The sequence below is a fragment of the Sipha flava genome, unplaced genomic scaffold (genome assembly GCF_003268045.1).
Source record: "Sipha flava isolate LNK unplaced genomic scaffold, YSA_version1 104_pilon_pilon, whole genome shotgun sequence".
NCBI classification, from domain to species: domain Eukaryota; kingdom Metazoa; phylum Arthropoda; class Insecta; order Hemiptera; family Aphididae; genus Sipha; species Sipha flava.
This window is the reverse complement of record NW_020271718.1, coordinates 2,111,037-2,127,762: the sequence shown is the minus strand read 5'-3', so window position 1 is coordinate 2,127,762 and position 16,726 is coordinate 2,111,037. Positions and strand designations below refer to the sequence as shown.

The following is a 16,726-nucleotide window of genomic DNA, read 5'->3' as shown; positions in this document are numbered from 1 at the left end:
GTGATTATATTTATCATAATTTGACAGGTTAAAATATATCTAGATAGTATATAGTAGGTATATATCCTTTCAGTTTCACTTGTAATTATTGTCATTACTATAACTACAATATATGTAAATGTAATAACAATATGATATTAAATCACTTGAACATTAATACGCAAATCTTGTGCAAATTGATAACAATTAATAATTAGTATATTTTTAATAATTTACAACAACTACTTAGGGTTTACAAATATATAATACCGCAAATGTCTATTTATTTTTGTAGATATATACGTGAATTGATGATATCGCGTTTAACTTTGAGTTTTAGAAGTGAAAAGTTGAATTCGTCTTAATTGATTATAATGCATAGGCGGTGGTAACTAAAACCGCAACTACAGTAAAATATACAACTTTAAACCATTATAAATATATACAAAAAATGATTTATATTTTGTATGACATTCTCTTTTAATCATATCACTTATTTTCCAAAGAATAAAAAACCACTAAGCTTTCTTTGTATGCGGTTTATTTGTAATCTATATTAAATCTAAATCAAGTCTTTATCAAATTTCTGTACAAATTAATTCATTTTTTTAATTCTCAAGTTCGGTACTTTCATAAGATATTAAAAACGTTGTTAAATATACTTTTTTATTATAATAAGGTATATTAACCTCGTATTTACTCATCAAAATCAAAATAACTAATTTCATTGTAATTATATTAATTGTACATATGTCACAGTGACTCACGAATGTATTTTCATTAAAATATTCATGCATAAAATATAATACCAAAATCTATGTATATTAATAATCACTCAATAATTATTCACAAACAATTCTGACATCATCTTAATAATTAAGTTAATTATTAGAAATTAATTTATTAATAATTTAATTATTAAGAATTATTCCTGCATGTTATTGTGAAACACATTATCATATAAAACTTTTGTGAAATAAACTTGGTGCTTGGTAAATAATTTTTTCGGACATTGAGAAAAAAATGCAATTTGTATTCAAATCAATTCCTTACTAAGGACTAATAAACAACGTAAATGTAATATATACTCGTATTTTAATTCAATTTTGAAGCATACAACAAATAGATCGCTAGTTATTTAAAATATTAATTTTAACAAAGAATGTATTGATTTGATTACAATAATGTACTTTTGTCTGGTTAAACTATGGTACCTAATAAATCTACTCCAAAAATGTTTTATTGTTATTTATTTATATAAATTATCAAGTCATAAATTATAGTCAAATTATAACTATACACAATTATAAATACCTCGAAGAATAAAACTTAAAAGATGATTATGTTAAATTTTGTCTAGTTTATAATTCTATATTGATAAAATAATAAATTTTGCTGTAAAATTGTTCTTTGTTATAAATAATAATATTGATAATTACAAGTTTCAATGCATGTCAGGAGTTGACTGGCAGGATGGATAGATGAATAGGCGTACGCAGGAATTTTATTGTATGGGGTGTGTCATGAAGAAAATTTGACCATTTTCTTTTACATGTGCCTTACCAAATCTCACCTAACGCTCTCTTCTAAAAACAAGGAAAAATTTGGATTAACCAATGGATTAGAATTTTGTCATTTTTTATGGAGATCCTAATTTATTTTATCTAATTTTTGCTATTTATAATTTAAAATTTAAACCAAGTCCCCGAATGAATAAAAGTCGCAATAAAAATCACAGGCTATAGGGTGTGCTACGGCACACCTGGCATACCCTGTGCTCACGCCTATGGGTAGGTAGCTATACCTACCCAGGCCCTCCAGAAATTTTATGTTTGAGCCTCAAGCTATAATTGCTTGTGCAACAAGAGTCACTTGTTAGCTAATTTATAAAATGTATACTCACCCGGGCCTTCGGGGCCTCAGTCCTTCCCTGATGCATGTGATCCTTTAACTTTCGTTCAGAATTATTTTACGAATGCGGTAATTTATTGATGTTTTCAAATGTATTTAAATGAAAACACTTAACTGAACACAAGAATTACATCGAAAGCAGTATCTACTGGCTTTTCAAATTTATTGGATATAAAAAGAATTATATATATTCGAGCAGTTAAAATAGTAGTCGAGTAAGTAAAGTCGATACAATTATTGCATTTTATATATAATATGTTGTATTATTATAACCATATATAATGTATAATGTAGAAAATATAGATTTCGTGTGAAATAATATTCTATAATTTCCAACCATGCGTTGATACCTACCACAGATTACAAAATATTATTATAAGACATACTTGTAAGTATGTAAATACATATATGTAATCTGTGGTTACACGACCAAAAAAATAAAACATATCTACCAGAGAAGTAGTAAATCTTCTGTTTACGATAACGAAAGGTTATAAGTTACCAACAGAGGCGAATTCAACATTATTACAGCTTTGAGCACCAAAAATTTGCTATTCCAATTATAAAATGTAATAGAACCTTAATATATTTGAATTTTTGGACATTTTTTTTCCTAATTTTAGTTATTTACTTTTTTTATATTGAAAAAAAATTCAATAGATATCCTCCAAATGCTAATGAAAACGTAACAATGATAATTTTTATCAATCACCATTGTTTAAGCAATTAAGTAAACATTACATAATTAAATTATGTAAAAAAATATTATTATTTTATAAAAAAATGATGTTTTAGTAAGCTATTATAAAATGTATCACCCTAGGCAGCTATATGTATACCTACTCTACCTATTGGGAAAGCCGCCTAAGGATAACCATATATAGTATAAATCACTGAAAATATTAAATAATATTCATTATACATATGATACAAAATTGGACGATATTACTCATCTTACGATGTCATTGTTAAAACTTAAGATATAATAATAATAAGTTTTAACAATAAAATAATAATAATATTATAATATATTAATATTTAACAAAGGCAAAATAAAAATAAAAATTATAATATTAATAAGGATACATGACCTTTAATTGCAAAATGAACAAATTACAAAATTTTATACGAAACACCGGCCATAGTAAAGTTATGGTTTGATTCAATAACATAACAAAATATTATTAAGTTGGTAATGTTTTATTAATTTTTTGCAATTATAAAATATTATTTTATTTATTATGTTGCTATCTATCCGATCTTAATTATCTAGCTATAAACCTATAACGTATAACACTAGCAAAGTGTTACAGTTTAACACATAATCTACAATTTGTAAGTAGTAATTATTTTCTATAAATCTGTAAACAATTATCATCAAATTCACATTTTTGCCGTTGTATTAACTTTCATTTTTTTTAATTTAACAATAAAAATGAAATACTACCATAAAATTAAATTACAGCATCAGTATAACAGAATACTTATAATTAAGGCTCGGATTTAAATGTCATAAAAAAATTAGCAAAATGCCCTATCAAAAAATGCGTCTATAACCTAAAAGTCTAAAAATGCAGATTCAAAAAATTAATTTAAACATAAATTTACATTAAATCATTTTATTTTTGTATAAAGGATTTTAAAAATTTAGAAAAAAAACTTTATTTAACATGTAAAATTATAAAAATGTATAAAAAATGATAAGTAAAATATAGAAAAAATTTGTTAAAAATTACATTTGACAAACCATATCTACAGCATTTATAAATTCTTTTAATTCTAATTAATTAATTAATATTAATACTATATTTATATTTCAATGAAGTCAATGTTTTTAGTCATAATAAGAGAAATAGATAAAAAATTCATTAAAGACGTTAAAAATGCCCCAAAAAGTATAAAATCCACTAAAAATGTAAAAAAAAAATTGTAGTTAAAACATGGACTACTTGAAACACGTCTGTAGCTTGAAAAGCATCGTGTAAGACATTCCATATAAAAAGTGCAAATGCATTGAAATCCGAGCCCTACTTATAACATTTATAGACAACTACTATATTTATATGTCATGTTTAATCTTTATGTTAAATAAATACATTTTCATAATCCACTGAAGTATTTATAACATTTCAAAAGTAATTAAATTTAAATTTACTTTAATAATTAACTGTGAATTACAGGTAAAAATTACGTGAATAAATATACCAACGTGAATTCGTAAAAATTATAAAAATAATTTCTACTGTCAAAGAGATGGTTATTTAAAAAATACTTTTCTATGCAAATATGATTTGACCTTGAATTTAATCATCTAAATTTTGCGTTGGTGTCACTTATTTAAAGTAAATTTATTGTTTATAAGTAAACAAGAATAAAATAATATTAATAAAATTATCTGAATATTATAATTACATCCTTGAAAAAAATTTGTGTACTCCTAAAAAAAATTAAAGGAAACCATGTGTTTATAAATTTATTGTATACGACATCGTCACAATAGGTTTTTAAGTTGTTTTATTTTATGCTCGTAGTATTCCGGATTAAATATGATTTTAACTGTAATATTTCCTTGGTTTATTAAATTACATTCATGAAATTTCGAACACATCTCAATTAATGATAATCGAAGGATGTTCAGTGTTCAGGCAAGACTTATTGAATATTAATTGAAATTAATTATATTTGTCATTCCGTTACTTAAGTACTAATAATGGATTCGATGTATCATACAAAATAAACAACGTAATTAGATACTCGATTGGTTTGTCAGGCGTAAAAAAATACAATTGTTAAAAAATACTTACGGTACGCTACAAGGTAAAATTTTAAGCTTAAAAGAAGTTTTCACACTACGCGCTTTAGACGTTGACGTACGCGTTTTAAAAATGCGTATGGTTCCGCGATATTGTGTACGCCATACTGTTTTTATTTAATCCGCGTTTAAACGCTGCGTTTTTAAAACGCGTACACTAGTGTCTAAAACGCGTAGTGTATAACCAGCTTAATAATAAGTAATAAATAATCATGTTAATAAAAGAGCTCAGGCGTGATGCTAGGGATTTTAAAAGAGGGTGTTGTTCAAAATTAATCGACAAAAATATATACAACAAAATAATCACTTTACGTATACTTTATTGTACAAGCATACAAATACTTTAGTATATTATACATGTGTATTATTATCAATGTATGAAAAAGTGTTTAAATATTTTATTTAAATTTCAAATGGACATTTTGTCTTTTATATATATTTTAAATTGTGTATGAAACGACACAAAATCACGGATTTAGTTTAACAGATAAAACAGTGTAATAAGAAGCCGAGTTCCGGCATTACAATATTTTTATCATAATATGTATATATTTCGTTATAATAAATATGTGTTCATCACGGTTCATAATGAATTTTTACCTTTATAAGACTTAAGTATGACATGGTCAATGGGGGGGGTGTTACTATATCTATAACACCCCCTCTGTCTACGCACGTGAGAAAGCGCATCGATAGTTATTTGAATTTCCTCTTTCCCGATTTGAAAATACAACATGTCATAATTAAATCATCAAGTTTTACATATCTGTTACAATAATATTACATATTGTGTATTACATCTGTTTGCTGTGGGGAACGGTAACGCTTTTACCAGTGGTGTAATGGCAAGGGGTTTAGAGATTATTTAAAGTAGGTACCTCAGATTCTGGTCACGTTTTTTTTTTCTTAACTGCATAACATAATAAATCGTAAACATATTGAATAGTTATGGTTCGACAAAAATGTTGTTCATACAATATACAATGGAATTTACATTGTTTTTTTTTTCAACTCAGTGATCCAGTCATCTTAAGCTTTGGAGTTGAAGGTCGTATGCTAGTTTTCATTACACGTTTATTATCTTGACAAGATATTAGACGCGGACGCAAAGATTTGAGATGACCTCGCAATGAATTAAAAAATTACATTCCAGAATCACCGCGTAAGGCTGGAAGGAGATTCACGTAATTGTAGTGCGTAATTGAGTTCAATTGGTCGATCATTTCTAGCGTTCCTTCTATTCAAAAAATATACTTCACAAACGAAAAGTCAACGCATTTACTTTCATTTGAAAACGTTCTTGAATACATTATGCCAATAGCCCGTGACACAACTAGAGTTTATAATTAAAGAGTATAAGATAGTTCATAATATTAAATTCTTTTATCTGGGTAAAGTTAATAGTTGACGACAATTTATTTTTAAATAGTCACCTATTCAAAAACACTATTGATGAAACAAATAATTGATTTTTTTTTGTGATCGTGTCTAGTTTCCATTCTAAAACGTTGTTGCATTACATTTTTTATGTAAATTCACTATCTGAAGTTTGATTGAAGAAAAAGGAGGTTTATGAAGTACATGAGAAGTCAAGTTTATAATTTGAACAGTACCGAGGAATCCTACAAAAATTTTAGAACGTGATTAAAATAACAAAAAAATGAAGAATAGTGTTTCGATTTAAATCGAATTTGAAATAATTCACAAACGCACATCTTTCAACTTCTATAAACATATAATTATTATCAACATAATTCGGGTCAAACTGTTTATTATGCAAACAAAGAAACTGCATGTGTTAATTTTAATATAAACTTTAGGCAATTACAATTCAGTACTACAACATTTCGATACACATATTATCGCATGTTGACAGTTGTCACGTATTGTACAGAATATTTTGTAATACGAGCAAACCATTCTCCCCTCCCCCCAATATATTTTATATTATCTCAGCTGTGAACGACTAATGCTCCAAATTACGGGCCGTATATAAAACGTAAAAGATCTTTTAATGTCGTAACTGAGTAAGACCCATGATAAACGGATTTAATAAATTATTAGCAGAACAAAGTTCCAACATTCAGTAGCTACGCCAAATATTCCATGCCAAATTATTAAATCCTCAATTTTTTAAAATTGAAATGTCTATAATTATTGAACTGGCTTTGAAACTGGTTTGGTACTCAATTGGTGTTTATCAAATTGAAATATTTAACATACATTAATTTTTAAAATAGGCGAAATTTAAAAGATATTGCCAACACTAAGGAAAGTGACAATATAAAACTATGACAATTAAAATTGTGGACGTAAAATATAGGGTGAATAAGATTTCCAGAGATGTCCACATATCAATACACAAAAACGTGCATAATTGTAGTTAAAAATGTGATCAATATGTTTTATAAATCATCTGTGCACGGAAATTAAAATTAACATTATAAGAACATATGAGCAATCCCTTTATCTACATACCTAGTACAAATTTGAACATGGTGTTATTTACTGAACTATATATCACTATAAAAGTAAATGTTTTTTCTTTAAAAACTAGAAGGTAAATTATATAGGTACTATTAATCTCCTAAACTATATGATATAATCTATAGTTCTGTATAAATAAGAGTAACACATCTGTACCTCATAAGTACACCTAAATAACTATTTTAACTATCATATACAATATATATATACTCGTATATATAAAACTGTATATGTAAATTATAATATAATGATTTAACATTCCAAAAGTAAAATTGTAAAATATTTAATTATAATATAACTAACTAGACTTTTATGATGACAGTTATTGAAATATTTAAAAATAGCACTACCCAATTCTTAAGCTTAGTTTAATAATTAATATTCATCGTGCTAAATATTTTTGTTTTTGTTTAATAATGCAATAGATTAATTAATATTATTTTATCTAAAAAACAATAAATGGCAACTTGCATATTGAAGTTCAATATAATAAAGAACATACTTTCATGAATGATAAGAGTACACAATAAAGTTTCTAAATATAATTAGAATACATAATAATAGTTATGATATAGTACAAAGAAAAGAAAACATTAAAAAAACAAACAAATTATGATAAATAAAAATAAGTAGGTAGCAACTATAATAAATCATAGATAGCAGACATGAGTAACATAATAATACATCTTTATCTAACAGTATTATTCTCAGCAGTACCATAATTGGTATGTATAAATAAGTACACAGAACATTTGTATACTTATATTGAGTGTTTTGACGTTCGGAAATGCGTAAACTTTGAGAAGGATTTCGTGTCGTGAACAGAATTGAAAACCTACTTTGCGTCTTGCAAATTTAAGTGTTTTAAGTGTACTTATATATTTAATAGTGTTCATTTTATTAGGTACCTAAGAAATTTCTTACAATGCGGAATTCGTCGTCACATCACGAAGTCTAAAAATCTCAAAAAAACGAGTAAAATAACGAAATAATTACATTGAACGCACAGATAAATTATATAAAAATTGGAAAAAAATTAAATAAAACTATGAGAAGCTGTACGTTTAATGTTCGTAACATGCAAAATAGATTTTGAATCCCATTTAACATGTGAGGTGCATAGAGATATTTAGATCATTCTCAGCGTATGTACGGTAAACAATAACAAATACTAGTACTTTACCTACTTAAATCTTCCAAATCCTTCTAATTTCTTCCTAATCCTAATTTTCCTAATTCTTTATCGAACCGGTACGGAAAAATATTATTAATAATAATAATAACGATTACCTTATAAATAATAATTATTATTTTATTATTTCTTTTTTTTGTCTAACGATAAATCAAAATACTTAGGTGGTACCTACTTAGAACTAAATGCGTGTACATTTCTAGCTCTTCGATTTTTGACGGGCATCGACGAAAAGAAAAAAAACATTGCAATACTTATTGATATTACAGGTACAAATCGTCACGGTCAGAGCCTACAGATATACAATAAAATAGTGTACGTGTTCATTATAAACACTAATAATTACAATTCAACAAATAAGTAGATACTGCATACGGACAAACATCACGAAGTTTAGCATTCACGTGGAAACGAGTAGGCAGAAGACACGTATGTACTTAATTTATTCTTATGCAGTGAAATCATATACTCTTCCAGAAAACGTTTTGCCTGTCTAAGTTCCACGTCACACATCATTCGTGCTGACGTTAGATTTCCCCATGGCCGTGGATTTAAATCAGGGTCGGGCTCAATAACAATAATATGAATACTATTACATGGCCCAAAGCTATTCAGGAGTTCAAAAAAAAACGTATGACTGTAAACGATTATCCTAAAATTCATTTAGGTATTTGCATCGAACACGGTGCTTATTTTTTTTGGGGGGGGGGGGGGGGGATAAACCTTTTTTGAAATTATTGGGGTTAAAATAATATGCAATAAAGTAATATATACCGATACCTTAATCCGTGGTGGTTACTACAATACGATCTTTGAGGGAGGGGGTCTTTCCTACCTTACGTGCTGATTAACATCTTTAGTTTGAGTATTGAGATCAGAACATGAATAATTCTATGATATCTTCTAGTCATTATATAAAAACTTATAAAATATGTATTACATTTCTTCAAGCTTATACCTATTATTTTTGGTAGAATATAGAATATGCAATTTTGAGTGTATAACTGAAACTGCAATGATAAGGTTAACATACTTGTACGACTAGTTAGAAACCAGGGGCTGGAACCTTGATGAATTTTCCGGTTCCGGATAGGTCCCCAGAAAAAAAAAATATCGGTTCCGGTTTCGATGACAGTTCTTAAAATACTAAAATTTCATTTCAAGTTTAATTACTATACATATGTGAGAAAAATGTTGTAGGTATTGTTTTTATTCTTTAAAAAATATAATAAAATATTAGTAGTATTAAATGGCGTCAATTATGGCGGTCAATACCAGTTTTCAAATAGATATCTTACCAGTAGCATAGGACTAAGAAGAGAATTGTTAAATAAATAAAAAAATTACTCACCACTCTCACTTAATTGAACCCCCTCTTTCAAATAACAATTTTTTTTTATTGTTTATACATTGATTATTATTTATAATTTTCAAATTACTGTTTGATAGTAATGTATCAGTATTTAATATTTAAACATTTAAAATATACATAATTTCTTTTTTTTTTTTACCACTGCATAATATGTATATCTGTTTAAGGTTAGCCTTGCGTTCGGGGGTTTCAGTAGATGGTACACAAGTAGGAATTGATGACTTATTCATAAAATCATTATAATAAAAAAAAAATGTTATAATTAAATTATATTAAAAACATAAATATTTTTATAACATTCAAACCACAACACTAGCGACAGAATGTGTTCACCGATCAAGCGTGCTGTACATCAGGGGTGATGAACTTTTATATGCCACTTTGGTATGCGCTCTACCAACAAGTTTTTAATTCGGTATGTGATCTACCGACTAGTTTTTATTTCGGTATGCGTTCTACCATACGTCGTCTTAACTGTACTTAATTTTATTGTTGTTACACCTTCTGAATGTCTCCCAACAAGGCGAGAAAAAGATCAGGACTATCTTGACTTACCATCAATTAGCTAGCAACAGTAATCAAGATGAGACTGCAAATAGTGAAGAGAAACTCCCCTCATTTTTTTCAATAGTTTCATTTTCGTGTCCAACCATGACTTCTCAATGCTTTGAGTGTGGGCTCCTGTATTTTCATCTACATATGAGATTTGATGATTTATCGTTTCATGAAAAAAAAAACATCGGCTTGTAATACACCTATATGCAGCCTCTTCATCAGAATGCATTTCTCATCCTGCCTTGTACTCACGTTCTATAATCCATAATAAATACAGTCGTCCAATATAGAACAGGTGTAGAATTGACGTATAACAGGAAAAACCGGTAGAGCGCATACCAAAGTGGCACCAAACTTATAGACTTGTTTGTAGTTTTTCTAGGTTGTTACTATCGACAAAAAAAAAAAAAAAAAAAAGAAAGAAAAAAAAAAGGGTAGTTTTTTATCAAAAATATATTTTATATACATGCATGCATGTATATTACATTAACCTTATTTCTTCTATTTAAAATATTGATGTATAATAATAACTTCAATTTTACAATTTTACGTAATAAATATTTTCATATATGTGTTATCAATTTATATGAACACGATAAAATACTATATACTCAAAATGTTCTCTAATTAATGATTTTCAGATAAAATGAACTACTAATCAGAAGTTTTTTAGAATAATTTCATGTGTTTTTTAATGGTTTATCAAATGTATAAATATAATTTATTAGCTTAATAACTGACACAAAGTTAAAATTACGAGTATATGTCACCCTTCCATTTCCAGTCAGAGGAGTAAAGAATAAGAACAAATCTCAATTTCATTACCAGATTTCTATACATTGCCAAACATCTTAAAATTACAGAATAATTATCAATAACAATCAGTTAAATGTGATTTATTTTTTATTTATCAATTATACAATTATTTCATTTTTTAGTCCATAACATATTAGCTTAGAAAAAACACTAATTTATAACAATAATAATTAATAAATACATTTACGATTAAAATATTAATTTATAACAAGTGACTGTTATTATGTTATTTATATTATATTTTAAACTAAAATAATTGAATCACTCAAAAATTATAATTCAGAATAACACAAATAAAATTTATATTATGTGACTAATCAGAATAGATAAAAAAAATTGAACTTAAAATTACAAACATTGTATATTTTAAAACCAAATCCAAAATATGTTAGGCTAATTCTATATAAATATATAGATAAACTGTCAAATGTAACAATAAAAGGCTATAAATATTTTAAAACTTTATATTTAGTACAATATAAATATACATAACTACTAGCTTCATAAACAACAAACTATTTTACAAATAATAAAAAAGGAAATTAAAATACATAATTACAATGCAATTTTGTTTTTTTTTTCATGAAAAATTCACATTCAAGTATGATTTGGGATGTATTAAAAATGATACCTAAAAATTAGGAACAAAACCGTTCTATTGTAAAAAAAAAAACTGTTTTGTTAATAATGAATAGATAAAAAATATCACAATATTTAATAGTCTAACATCCATATTAAATTATTCACATTACAAAAAGAATAAGGATTAAATTATATTAATTCAAAATTATTAAAAATTAATAGCAACATTTGAATATATTATTCTATCATTTAAAAGGGAAACCAATTTGTTTACAATAAACTGCATAAATAATTTTTTTCTAACTATATCAATATGTGATTAACAAAATAACAACATTTGTAATATTTTTTTAACCTAATTTTTAATTTTTAATCACAAAAGGTAAAAATAAATACACTATTAATATAATCTTAATAATTACATCTACAGAAGCCTGAATAAGTAAATGGCTAATTTATATAAAATTGTCATACTATTTTTGTACTTAATTGTTTATTACAAAAACATAATTTAATCATACATTAACAAATCATAATACTATGAACTTATTTATAAATCTTGTTTATATTTTTTTTTTTATTTTAGCAATGAGTAATTAGGAATAAAAGAATAATAGAATAGCAAAGCACAGGCATGAAAAAGTTATTTATTTATAAATATTTTAAATTTTAATTTGAGAAAATCAGTGGTAAAAATAATTTAAAATAAATTTTAATAATCAGAATTAAAATGTCATTAATATAATAATGTAATAGAGACTGATAGCTCGAAGGTAAATTGTATATTATTTGCAATCATGTAATATTTTAAATAAATTGACACAATCCCTGTTTATTTTTATTCTTACATATATTATTAAGTAGTAAAGATCAGCAATGAATGAATGTAAAGTAAACCCTTTGTAATGACATAAAACTTTGTTTCATTTTTAAATTTCTTAGAGAATTATTGTATTTTAAAAATAATAAATCATTAGAATTACATTTTACAGTAATCAAAAAAATTGAAAATAAATTATAACACAATATTAAAGGTTAAAAAAAATATGGTTTTAGTTATGGACCTCTGTTGGTTAAAATTTATATTTATAATAAAAAATATAAATTATAAAAAAAATGTTTTGAGTATTAAAACATTTTAAATTAATTTAATTGGTATTCATAGTTGCATGTTTTTTCTGTTTATAACAAACTATGTATTATGTTTTCAAATGTGGATAAAAGTAATGAACACACTTTTTCTTCCAATTATAGAATACATTTTAAGCTGGGAAGGTAATGGAATGTACAAATAAATAAGCCATAACATTGTATTTAAATATCCTTAAAAGTAGTCTTATTTGTTGGCTAACTGGATAATAAAAATTATAATATACTTAAACCAGTCAAGTTATATTGATTACCAATAATTTCATAGCATTACATTCGACAACAGGCATTGGTTTTCTTGGCAGTTTTGTAGAATGCCTTGGATTGCATACTTAAACCTTCAGATTTAGCAACTAAATCGTCAAGTTTTTCTCCACGCTCCAAAACTGCTTCAATTGTGTTATGCTAAAATATAATATAAATATAATATAACTAATTAAAGTAATATATAAATATAAAAACAAATAGTTTATATATAAAAATAAATAAATAAATTAAGCTTTGCTAGGTGTATTATTATATTTGTTAAGTACAATTGGTTTAAAATTCAAAATTCATTGTCAGGTGTACAAAGTTAATAAAATTGCTTTAAATATGAAAAAATAAAATATTTACTGTTTTTTATTTTAAAAAGTAAAATAATGACTAAAAAAAATATATTAGTTCCCTAAACATAATTATATATATTAGAATTCAATTTTGGTAGAAAGGCGAAGAAGAAGTCTTGTGATTCATATTTAAATTTTCTTATCAACATACAATTAGAAGAAATTACATTTAGATTTATTAGATCTAATAGTCAAGTGATCCAATATAAATGAGATAAAAATACTCAATTCAAAAAAAATTTTTTTATGAAAAACACCAAAATAAACTAATGATTGTTGTATATAAAAGGGGTGTATTATTTTGTATAAAATAAGTGGAAGGATGAAAAATGTAGAATATAATAAGTAGAAGGATGCCAATCCTTTTATCATCCACTTCGACTACTGATTAAAACCAAATAGACTGGCCCCAAATTTCAACTTTTGGTTGGCCTTTTGAGAAAGTTTCTATTCTTCCAATCTGCTAGTTTGCCCCGGGTTTATACATATTTAAGCAAACCATCTTAACAAATTCTATTGATTTTACATTTAATAACAATTACAAATTTTCTAATATTAAAAACTAATAACTATTAAGACAAGTTAAATTATAAATTACTCATTTATTATTACCAAAATAATTTTTGTTTCATCTAAATCTTGTTGAATTTTAGTCATTGCATCAGCTTCTTTTGGATTTTGATACTTGGCTAACATTATATTTAGTTCATTAAAAGTTACTTGTGTTTCATTAAGTTTTGGCCAACTATGTGAAGGTACTTTTGCAGAAAATTCATCCAATGTCTAAATTAAAAAAATGAGAATTTCACATGTAAATAATAATACAAAAGCAGTTTACTAGACAATCTTTCTTTTTTTTTTTTTTTTTTTGCATTAATTTTGCTTTTAAATAATAATTTATAAACTTTAAACATAATTTTTCACCTACTTATATATATTAACATATAATTTTTAGTTATCAAAATTGTTTATACATTGCATAGTATTTTGTACTTATAGTTGCAAAAAATGTTATTGCCATTCAATAACATCACCATTAAAATGTTTTTAAATTGTATTCACTAAAATTAATTAGAAATGTATTTATTTCATTTCAAACATTATTCAGATGAGTCATGATAATTTTGGACAAACAAAAACTAATAAACCTACTACATTAAAATGTATACAATTTAAAACATCGAAGTGAGCTAATTTTGATTTATTAACAGTTTACAAATTGAAGATTATAACAAAAAATAAAATGACATATGCCTGGTAAACTGCGATTGTTTGTTTCGTAATTACTTAAGATAAATAAATAAATACGATTTTTAAGTATAAATAAGATAATATAATACTTTAATTTTATATGAACTGCATTCAATTTACCTTTGTAAGTAGTGTATGAGCTACTCTGTGTGGATATTCATCGTCAGATATTAAAACACCAGCTAAATTATCAGCCCGAACATAAACATGGCACATGTACTCTAAGACAATAAAATAAGGATAACCAATGAAAAACAATAACCTTGAACTAACTGATTTATACCTTTTTCCTTGACAGATTGCCGAGCAGCACTAGCTGTACGTTCAACAATTGTTTTTGTTACAAAACCCATAAACTCTTGAACACTCTTGCGTTGAAAATAACCAAAAGACTGCAGTTCAAATGCAGCTTTCAACAGAGTCGCATCATTAGGTCCTTTGTATAATACACTCATAGCAAATAATTTCACCATATTAACGTCTTCTTAGAAAAATAAAAATTTAATTTTAGTTGAAAATAATGCACACATAAACACTATTGTTATATATTGAATATTACGTAATGCATGATAAGTGAAAATATTTACCTAGATTAGTAAATACCTTGAAATTAATATCAACGAAAACCAATTTTCGTTTTGATTTCCAACACAATTACACAACGGATTACGGAATTACAAAAATCACACAATACGGTTTCGAATAAATGTAAAATAGCACTATAATATCGTGTAGAAACTGAAGATCATGAAATAAATCATTCAGTTAATTATTATTTTTATTATTATTATTATAATTATTAGGATAATACAGTAAAATAGATTTAATAATACGTCTGATAATGAAACTCGATGGATGATTACTTGGAATTTGTTAACTATTTGGCTTGATAACGATGACACAATGGTTAATGATGGTTTAACAGTGTTTTTTATAAAAGGGATTTTTTATTACAGTGCAGCAAACTCACATAACGATCGGATCTAGTTTAAATTTGACCGCTTTCAAAACGGTCAAGTATTTTAAGTTCTGTATTTTTAATGTCAATGTGTCGACGTGTGATTAAAAAATTTATCCTGTCAGAAATGTCCACAGTTATGAAATTGCTCTATAATTGTTACCTACGGTAATCAATGTTGACAATCTATGACAATCTATTGCAACAACAACAGCAACAGCATACATAACTGTATATAGTTGTAGCAGAATTCAATAAATTATACGTCGTTACTCACGGTTACAACGATATTATTATTCATTGAACTTTCTGATATTGTACTACTTAAGCAATTATAACAAAGTCAACAGCGTATTCCTATTACATATAAATTATACTTATGAACAGCAAGTGTCAGTAAAATTTTAATAATATTGTGAAAAAATTTCGATCAAAAGATACTTTTTAATTTGTATTCTCCTGAAGGGTATTCATATAGCAGTACAACATTATGACCACGATCGTAGAACCAAACAATTATACGATTAAATATAATTACATTACCAATTTTATCTGAAAACTCTTTTCAGTCTTTAACATCTAGAGCAGTGGTTCTCAAACTGTGCTCTGCGGAGCCCTAGGGCTCCGAATGAAAAATCTAGGAACTCCATGGGTCCATGGGCACATCTGAATTAATTAAATTCAAATATTATTATATTCTTTAGTTATTGAGGATAAACACTTGTACGATTACTTGAATTACATAATGAATTGTACGTTTTGTTTATCTAACACCCATTTAGTTTAAAATCAGACTTGTTGATAAAATTTGGTTATTTCAATTTCATTACTTGGCTGATATTTTCACAGAATTAAATAAAATAAATGTATCAATACAATGTAAAATTACCACAGTTTTCACAGCCAATTAAAAATACGAGCTTTAAAAAAAAAAATTAAATTTTGGGCTGTGTGTTTTTCTCGAGATAAAATGTATAGTTTCGCTATTTGTAATATATATATATTGTATTGTATATTTATATATAATTTAATTATACATTGAATAAAATAATAA

The 16,726-nt window shown here is 25.7% G+C and overlaps 1 protein-coding gene across 4 annotated transcripts; it reads right to left on the bottom strand.

The window, feature by feature from the left end:
• Nucleotides 1-12,797: 12,797 nt before the first annotated feature.
• On the bottom strand, nt 12,798-15,532 carry LOC112683284 (synaptobrevin homolog YKT6). Of its 4 annotated transcripts, none has more exons than XM_025554260.1 (5): nt 15,318-15,532; nt 14,998-15,198; nt 14,835-14,935; nt 14,076-14,246; nt 12,798-13,260 (listed from the first exon to the last, which is right to left on the bottom strand). In XM_025554260.1, the coding sequence occupies exons 2-5, from the start codon at nt 15,185-15,187 to the stop codon at nt 13,126-13,128; spliced, it is 597 nt and encodes a 198-aa protein (XP_025410045.1). In that variant the 5' UTR covers nt 15,188-15,198; nt 15,318-15,532; the 3' UTR covers nt 12,798-13,125. The 4 variants fall into 4 exon arrangements, with proteins under 4 accessions (XP_025410045.1, XP_025410037.1, XP_025410028.1 ...); XM_025554252.1 differs by having other exon boundaries at nt 14,998-15,195; XM_025554243.1 differs by having other exon boundaries at nt 15,302-15,531.
• Between the last annotated feature and the right edge of the window lie 1,194 nt (nt 15,533-16,726).

Bases quoted from the DNA above. Each gene is read 5' to 3' on its own strand.
- LOC112683284 (XM_025554260.1), bottom strand. From the start codon at position 15,187: ATGGTGAAATTATTTGCTATGAGTGTATTATACAAAGGACCTAATGAT. The intron at 14,936-14,997 runs GTATAAATCAGT...TTATTGTCTTAG, and splicing joins GCAATCTGTCAAGGAAAAAG to AGTACATGTGCCATGTTTAT. The intron at 13,261-14,075 runs GTAATAATAAAT...ATTATATTTTAG, and splicing joins ATGAAACAAAAATTATTTTG to CATAACACAATTGAAGCAGT.